The 8,874-nt window shown below is 41.8% G+C and overlaps 1 protein-coding gene across 1 annotated transcript in view; it reads left to right on the top strand.

Moving 5' to 3' along the window:
• The window catches only part of LOC119411629 (laminin subunit beta-3), a gene marked incomplete in the record, with an annotated part of 118,531 nt that overhangs the window by 45,773 nt on the left and 63,884 nt on the right, over positions 1-8,874 (top strand). Inside the window, 4 exon segments of the mRNA XM_037678535.1 lie at positions 4,888-5,029; positions 5,123-5,330; positions 7,150-7,291; positions 7,373-7,549. Coding sequence (XP_037534463.1) covers positions 4,888-5,029; positions 5,123-5,330; positions 7,150-7,291; positions 7,373-7,549 — 669 coding nt within the window.

Below are 8,874 nucleotides of genomic sequence, written 5' to 3'. Positions count from 1 at the left end.
TGCCATTTTTTACATCTTCTCGTGTGAACTTGATGTATTTATCCACAGAGTTGATGTGGTCAGTAAAATGTTGGACTTCCTGAGATTTAATTTTAACCCAGGTGTCGTCAACATACCTGAACCAATGACTTGGTGGTGTCCCTGAAAAGGACGTCAAGGCTCTCTTTTCTACCTCCTCCATGTACAGGTTGGCAACAATAGGAGAAACTGGAGACCCCATAGCACACCCATGTTTCTGCCTATAATATTGCTCCCCATATGTGAAGTAGGTTGACTGCAGGCACAGTTTCAAGAGTTGACACAGTTGTTCTGTGGAAAGTGTGGTCCTGCTGCTCAGAGTGGTGTCTGATTTTAATTTTAAACTGACCACCTCTACTGCATCATCAACAGGAATGCACGTAAAGAGTGATGTGACATCAAAAGAGACTATTGTTTCATTAGTCGCCATTATGACATCCCTCAACTCAACTATCCCCCTCTTACAATGCTGTTATTGCTAGTATCACTCAGCCTCCTGTGAATAGTAAACAGCCATCAGGTGCTAATGATCCATTGTTAGGCTGATGGTCCTTCTTGATCATGTGAGCAGCTGGTTTTGGTTGTCAGCAGTAAACTGGTTGATCCACTATGAGAAGGTGCTATTTATAAGACTGAGCTGAATACAGCACCTCAGACTGAGGAAGTCTTTCGGATGAAAGACGAAACATTTCTACAATTTTTTTTGTTTTGTTTTTTTGAATTTCCAGAGGACCAGATTTAACTTTTTTAGATTTTTCTACCTGGATTATTGAGCATGCATCAGGACAAACTTAACAGTTATCTACATCCCCATTTTAAAGCTCTGGGCTTCCAAGCAAAACAAAATTAACAAATTTCCTGGTAAAATAAATGTATAAAAGGTTATTGATTATCTGAAATTAAAAATTCACCTTTAAACTTAAATGCACTGTAATTACAGTCACAGATGTAGCTTTACATCATTACATGAAATAAAAACAGGTTTTGAAAACAAAAAATACGACGTCCGTGTACTCTCAATCTAAATACTTATGGTTTGGTTTGGGTACTCTACCATATCTGGTTTGGTACAAATTATTATCAGTATGCATTAAGCATCTGTCAAGTAAATGGTAAATGGACTGTACTTGCATAGTGCCTTTCTATCTTACTGAGAAACTCAAAGCACTTTGTACTACAGCTGTCATTTCTAACCCAAACCCAAAATTCGGCCTGGACTGACCCGGATTAGGGCCAGGCCGGGCCGGGCCGTTATAATGTGATTAATGGGCGGGCTGGGCTGGTCTTGGGCTTTTAACTAGGTCAGGATCAGCCGTGATCCAATTATATGATAACATGGCTTGCCATACATCCATGACCAGCAGCACGTGGCCATTTCACCGCGAGCTGACTGGCCTTGAAAGAGGTAAAAAGTTCAGTCAAGCTTCAGATGGGACTATAAAGCCAGGCAGCGATCCATCGCCCAAATAGACGTTCATTCTGCCGTTACACTCAGTGGACGCACGCAGCTGATGGCCCAAACAGGTGAGATCCCAAAGCAGTCGTGTGTCAGAGCTGTCCGCATGTCTCAGTAATTCAGAAGAATGCAGGCAGAAACAGGGTTTAAATGCTTTTTTATGGCTATGAAAGGACAAACACCTCTTAGCTCTGAATTTTCTGCCCCATTTATTCAGCTGCATATCCCCGACCGTTAATAAACAATTAAAAATGTCAGGTTTTTTTTCCAGGTTTAGACCTGTAATTACTGTTAACTCATCAGGTTGGGTGGGGTTTGGAAATTATTACTGCGGGCTGGCGCCGGGTTGGATCAGATTTTTTGGGCCCGAATGCAACTCCACTTTACACTACAATCTGTGAACCCATTTACCCATTCATACAGCACTCTAATAGAGCTCTACAAAGCTACCGATAATTGAACAAATCATTCTAAAGAGACTAATCAGCGCTTTATCACATTCATACACCAACGGGACACACATTGGAGGCAATGAGGGTTTCATTGTCTTGCCCAGGGACACTCCGGCATGTGACTGCTGGTGGAATCAAACCCCCAACTCTTGCATCAGAGGACAACAGCTCTAACCACTCAGCTAAAGCTACCTCAATTAGCATCCACTGGCATCAGTCATACTCATATTGCTTGGTTTACCTCATATCTTTCAGGCTGCACTCAGTTTATTCAATTTAAATCCCATTCCTCAAGTTTGTTTCCCGTTTCTGCAGGTATGCCCCAGAGTTCTGTATTAAGGCCCCTTTTATTCATTATTTACATGCTCCCTCTTGGCCACATATTCTGCAAATATAACATCATTTTCCATTGTTATGCAGATGACACCCAGCTCTACATTTCCTCAAAACTCAATTCATCCCTTCCACCTACCTCCTATCGGACTGTCTTATGGAAATTAGTTCATGATTTTCCTCAAATTTTCTTAAACTTAACAGTAAGAAAACAGAAGTTTTACTTGTTGGCACAGTCTCCACTTTAACCAAATCTCAGAGTTTTTCCATCAATAGAGACAACTCCCATGTTCATTTTTCCCCTCAGGTAAAGAGTCTGGGTGTCATACTTGATAATACGCTCTCATTTCCATCTCATATTAATTATATCACCCAGTCTGCATACTTTCACTTATGCAACATTAACCGACTCTGTCCCTTTCTTGCTTGTCATGCTGCTGCCATCCTTGTCCATAGCCTTATCATCTCCCAGGTCGATTATTGCAACTCTCTTCTTTTTGGTCTCCCGAATAAGACTCTCCATAAACTCAAACTCCTCCAGAACTCTGCAGCTCGGGTCATAACTTGTACCCCATTCAGAGAACACATCACCCAAGTCCAGCAACAGCTTCACTGGGTGCAAGCTAGAATAAATTTCAAAATTTTAACTCTCACGTTCAAGTGCATCCATAACCTTGCCCCTCCTTACCTGTGTGATCTGCTTCACATCTCCACTGCTTCCCGTTCCCTCAGATCCTCATCTGCCACTCATTTTATTGTTCCTTCTGCCCGTCTCTTTATAATGGGGAACAGAGTCTTCAGTCTCTGTGCTTCTCTGGTCTGGAACTCCCTCCCTCCTGTCATCAGGAACACAGACTCTCTTCTCTCTTTTAAATCACAGCTGAAAACACACCTGTTCAAACAGGCATATTCACTTTAACTTAAGTGTTGTCATATCATCTTGACTTGTTTTATATAATTGTTTGTTGATTCTGTTTATATTGATTATTGTTTTTATTTTATTTTTTCTTCACTAACTCTTTAATGAGGCACATGTGTTCTCCCCGCTCCCTGATCTCCTTCTTCTATTTTGCTCTCTGTCTGTGTATTGGAGCAGCTCCTATTTTTACAAATCTCCCGAAATGGAAACTGCTGTTTTGGATCTGACCAACTGAGCTTTCGACGTATATTACAAAATCTTTTCAACAAAGCGACAGGGTCCTGGAGAACCCTCATCTGTTCGGATGACACACATGCAGCTGGATATATCTCTGGGAGGGATGTGTCTATCTCTGCTAATGACCGAGGACGCCAACATTGCATATAATTGGATTTATGATAAAGGTTTCCTGTTTTTGAAATAGTCTGGATCCTGGTTTATCAACTTACCATACCATACCACTTTATTTATAAAGCACTTAAAACAGCTACAAAGCCAACCAAAGTGCTGTACAGACAGAACAACAGGTAACACACAAAGCAAAATACACAATGAGGTCAATCAGAATATAGACATAAAAACGATGCAGATAATGACGACAAACCAGTGTGGAGCGTACAGGATCAAACACAGATCATCTGGTGTTGAAAGCTACTGAATAGTAGTGAGTTTTTAAACGGGACTTGAAAACCGAGAGGGAGGGGGCCTGTCTGACAAGCAAAGGTAACTCAGAGGTAACATACAAAAAGACGGTCGCAGCTAATTTGTACCTTGATAGGCTGCTGCCATGTGAAGGTCTGGCTCATGCTGGGGGACTCAAAATCAGCTGATTTACGAGCAAAAACATAAGTTGGCAGTGATTTGAATCGCAGGCCACCTGCGGCTTTGGGACTCGTCAGCATGAACGGCATGAACACGACTTTGAAGAGGCTCGTAAGCATGGACCAGAAGAATGCACCCTGATCTGGTCATTTGGACCTTGGAAGTACCAGTACAGACTCAAGGCTGACAGAAAACAGTCTGTCTGAGTAAATCAACAATTGTGTTTATCTGAATCTCTCACCAGCTGGCCTCAGAGCAGGCCGACTTATCAATTTCTCTTGGGGGAAATGTGTAAACTAAGGAAAAGCTTCATCTACCCACCCCCCCCCCCCCCCTTCTGTGGAGGCGTATCAGAACTGTGCCGGCTGACCATCATATTATCAGGACAATGGACCATCTGTTAGTGCTTCATGGACCACCTCATTGTAAATGCATACGTAACATGCTCATTATGTGCTGCTGGCAGAGTTTTTGATGTTTTAAATCGTGTCCTGTTAGGACAAGGTGTGGAGAGATGTTTTTTGTAATGTCACTATCCTCATGGCTTTGTCCCTTTTTCTATCTAAACAATGTATTCTGAAAAGAATAAAAAGGCCGCGCTTTATAGCCGCAGCTTCGTGCACTCTGCCCATCTTTCAGACGACTGTACGTACATGTTCTTGTTGTATCTCGGTGCAATGATAATAAAGTTTATTCTGATTCTGATTTGTTTGTAAGGTGACCTTGGGTTTTTGAAAGGTGCCCTGAAATAAAATGTATTATTATTATTATTATTATTATTATTACACACCAGGTTGTAAAATCTATTGCTAATGCAAATGATTATCATCAGAATATTTAACATTTTACAGATTCTAAACCAATATTTTAACTTGATCTTCTTACAGCTTCAAAAAACGCAAGAGACAACAAATCAAGTTCAACAGTCAGCAAAGGACTTGTCCAACAAGTCAAAGGAGGCCAGAGATCACCTCAAAGATTTAAATGAGACTGGCAAAGCTGTGAAAGAACTTAAAGACTTCCTGTCAGGTATAGAACATTTAAGATTTCCTCTGTGAACCAATTAGTAAAAACTGTTTTTTGTCATTTTGCTCTAACTTTTGCCAATGTCCTGGGGTGTAGACCCTTTCTCCAACCTGACCCAGATCCAGGAGGTGAGTGACTGGATTATGATGACCAAACTGCCCCTCAGTCTGGATACATTGAAGAGGAAGCTGGAGGAGCTGAAGAACTTGGCAGCAGATTTGCCAAACAGCACGGCTGTGCTGAAGAAGGCTGAGCCCCAGCTGGACATGGCCAGAAAACTGCAGCAGGAGGCCCAGGATGCCAGGTGGGAAGTCACCCCTGGAAGGATGGATATATCCAACAATGTCTAATCGTTGGAAACAATTCTAACACCTGTTAACATAATGCCACGGTATAATCAGACACATTTTAAAGCTAAGTTTGGATAAAAAGACACAATTTAAAAATGTAATGCTAAAAATGAAAGAGAAAATAAAAAAGGACATGAGTAAATAAAGTTGTAAATATGGCCCTAATGTTGAATTCAGCGCACATTTATTTCCATGTATAGTGGTGCTTGAAAGTTTGTGAACCTTTTATAATTTTCTATATTTCTGCATCAATCTGACCTAAAACTTCTTCAGATTTTCACACAAGTCCTAAAAGGAGATAAAGAGAACCAGTTAAACAAATGAGACAAAATATTATATTTGATCATTTCTTTATTGAGGCTAATGATCCAATATTACAAATTTGAGTGGCAAAAGTATGTGAACCTTTGCTTTGAGTATCTGGTGTGACACCCCACCCCCACCCCCACAGCAATAACTGCAACTTAACGTTTTCAGTAACTGTTGATCAGTCCTGGACACCTTGGAGGACTTTTAGCCCATTCCTCTGTACAGAACAGCTTCAACTCTGGATGTTGGTGGTTTCCTCACATTAACTGCTGATTCAGGTCCTTCCACAACATCTGGATTGGGTGAAGGTCTGACAAAGGGACAGGTTTGACTGGGTCATTCCAAAACATGAACTTTGTTCTTCTTGAACCATTCTTTGGTAGAACCATTTGTGTGATGAGGGTCATTGTGTTGATGCATGACCCACCTTCTCTTCAGATTCAGTTCATGGACAGATTCAGAATTCATTGTTCCACCAATTCACAGAAAGGATAAGGTTCTTAAGCAGGAATGCAGAGTTCTCCTTTCTCCAAACAGAACACTTTTCATTTAAACAAAAAGTTCTACTTTGTCTCATCCATCCACAAAACATTCTTCCAACAGTCTTCTGGTTTGTCCTCGTGATCTTTAACAAACTGCAGATGAGCAGCCATGTTCTTCTTGGAGAGCAGTGGTTTCTCCTTGCCACCCTGCCATGCACGCCATTGTTGTTCAGTGTTCTCCTGATGGTGGACTCATGAACATTAACATTAAAGTGAGAGGGGTCTTCAGTTGTTAGAAGTTACCCTGGGCTCCTTTGTGACCTCACCAACACACCTTGCTCTTGATCTTTGTTGGTCCACCACTCCTGGGGAGGGAACCATGCTCTTGAATTTCCTCCACTTGTACACAATCTGTGTGACAGTGGATTGGTGGAGCCCAAACTCTTTAGAGATGTTTTGTAACCTTCTCCAGGCTGATGAGCAGCAACACCTCTTTTTTGGAGCTCCTCAGAAATCTCCTTTGTTCCACAAACATGTTGTGAAGAGCAGACTTTGACAGATCCTGTTCTTTAGATCAAACAGGGTGTCCACTCACAACTGACTGACATCCCATTGTTTGAAAACACCCGACTCTTAATTGCACCTTCAAATTAACTGCTAATCCTAGAGAGGTTCACATACTTTACCTCTCACAAACACGTAATCTCGGATCATTATCCTCAGTTAATAAATGACCAAGTATAATATTTTTTCTCATTTGTTTAACTGGGTTCTCTTGATCTCCTTTTAGAACTTATGTGAAAATCTGATGATGTTTTAGGTCAGACTGATGCAGAAACAGAGAAAATTATAAAGGCTTCACAAACTTTCAAGCACCACTGTGAGTAGGCTTACTACAGGTCAACAAAAAAAAAAGTCAAATACATCTACACATATCAACGAGTACACAGTGTAAAAATGTTTTTTTGTTGTTTAACTCCAGGCACAAGGCACTGGGAGTGAAGGCTAATGTGAGCATACTGCACACAGGCTTGGAATCAGCTGACAAGACCCTCTCAGACCTGGAGAAAAAACTGCAAGAAAGCATGAATTCCACAGAAAACCTAAACAAGACTCTGACACAAGTAGGAAGTGCAGACTTATCGTATTTAGCTACACAGAAATAATTGCTTTCAGGCTTTACTGAATATTTTCTCTTGTTTCAGGTGAAGAACAAGCTGCGTCCAGCACAGAAGGCACTGGATGATGTATCAGAGCTGATGAAGCCAATGGAGTCCTCACTGGGTGAGCTGAAGGAGCTGCTGAAGAATGCCCCCCAGAAGGCACAGGATGCACAGGAAAAAGCAGACCAAGCTGAGGGAGATGCAGCTGCTGCAAATCAGGTGAAATGCGCTGGTTTTCTTCATGTGATTTTATTCAGAGAGTTGAGGATTCAGTGTTGCAAACAATAGTGCAAGTACAATAGTTCTGAATTAGTGAGGGTGGAGCGGGACAATCAGGAGTTAGCCATGTGAAGCTAAACATTATCAGCATCAAATTTCAATTCAGTTCAGTTCAATTTATTTAAAGCATCACAACAGAAGTCATCTTAGACCACTGAACAGAAACATACATTATAAAAGCCAGTTAGTAAAAGTTTTCAATCTATGGTAGCAGCACTTTGTCACAGTCTCCCATCCTGAGCAAGCACAAAGGAGACAGTGGAAAGGAAAAACTCCCTTTAACAGTAAGCAACCTGCAGCAGAACCAGGCTCAGGACAAGCGGCCATCTGCTTCAACCGGCTGGATTTCAGAGCACAGCAAGGTGAATTAGAAAGTTCCTGGAGAAACTTTGACGGGGACTGCAAGGTTACTGCTGATTTAAATTATTGATTTGACAGTACTTTGTGTTGGGGTTCACTCTCAGCTGCCACTATACCAAGTTGCAGCTGAATAGCTAAAAAAAATGGCTGACTTATCACATTTTGTGTCTTTTAGCTAAGGCAGCCATCTTGGATATTAGATTTGGATTCAATATGTTATAGGGAGGGCAGCACGGTGGCACAGCTGGTAGAGCTGCTGCCTCTCAGCGAGCAGGTCCCTGGTTCAAACCCCGGTCCAGGGGCCTTTCTGGGTGGAGTTTGCATGTTCTCTCCGTGCATGCATGGGTTTTCTCCGGGTGCTCCAGTTTCCTCCCACAGACCAAAAACATGCATGTTAGGCTGATTGGTAACTCTAAATTGTCCCTAGGTGTGAGTGAGAGAGTGAATGGTTGTTTGTCTCGTTTGTCTCTATGTGTCCCTGTGATGGACTTGCGACTCGTCCAGGGTGTCCCCCGCCCCTCGCACAGTGATTGCTGGACATGGGCACCAGCGACCCCCGTGACCCAAAATGGAATAAACGGGTAAAGATAATGGATGGATGGATGGATGGATGTTATAGGGAACGTTCTCAGCTACTACCTCACCAAATTTCAGCTCGATATGTGTAAAAATGGCTGAGTTAAAGTAAGTAAAGTAGCATTGGTGGCCATCTTGGATTTTTGATTTTGATGCAGCATTTGATGGGAAATGTTCTCAGCCATCACCACACCAAACTTTAGTTCAATATGACTAAAACTGGCTGATTTATAGTATTTTTCCTTGTTAGCTCAGACGGCCATCTTGGATTTTTGATTTTCCGTTAGTCAGGGATCATTCTCGGCTACCAATACGCAAAATTTCAGCTG

The sequence above is a fragment of the Nematolebias whitei genome, chromosome 7, assembly GCF_014905685.2.
Source record: "Nematolebias whitei isolate Nwh7 chromosome 7, NemWhi1, whole genome shotgun sequence".
NCBI classification, from domain to species: domain Eukaryota; kingdom Metazoa; phylum Chordata; class Actinopteri; order Cyprinodontiformes; family Rivulidae; genus Nematolebias; species Nematolebias whitei.
The sequence above is the reverse complement of the archived record's forward strand: the minus strand, read 5'-3'. Positions and strand labels throughout refer to the sequence as shown.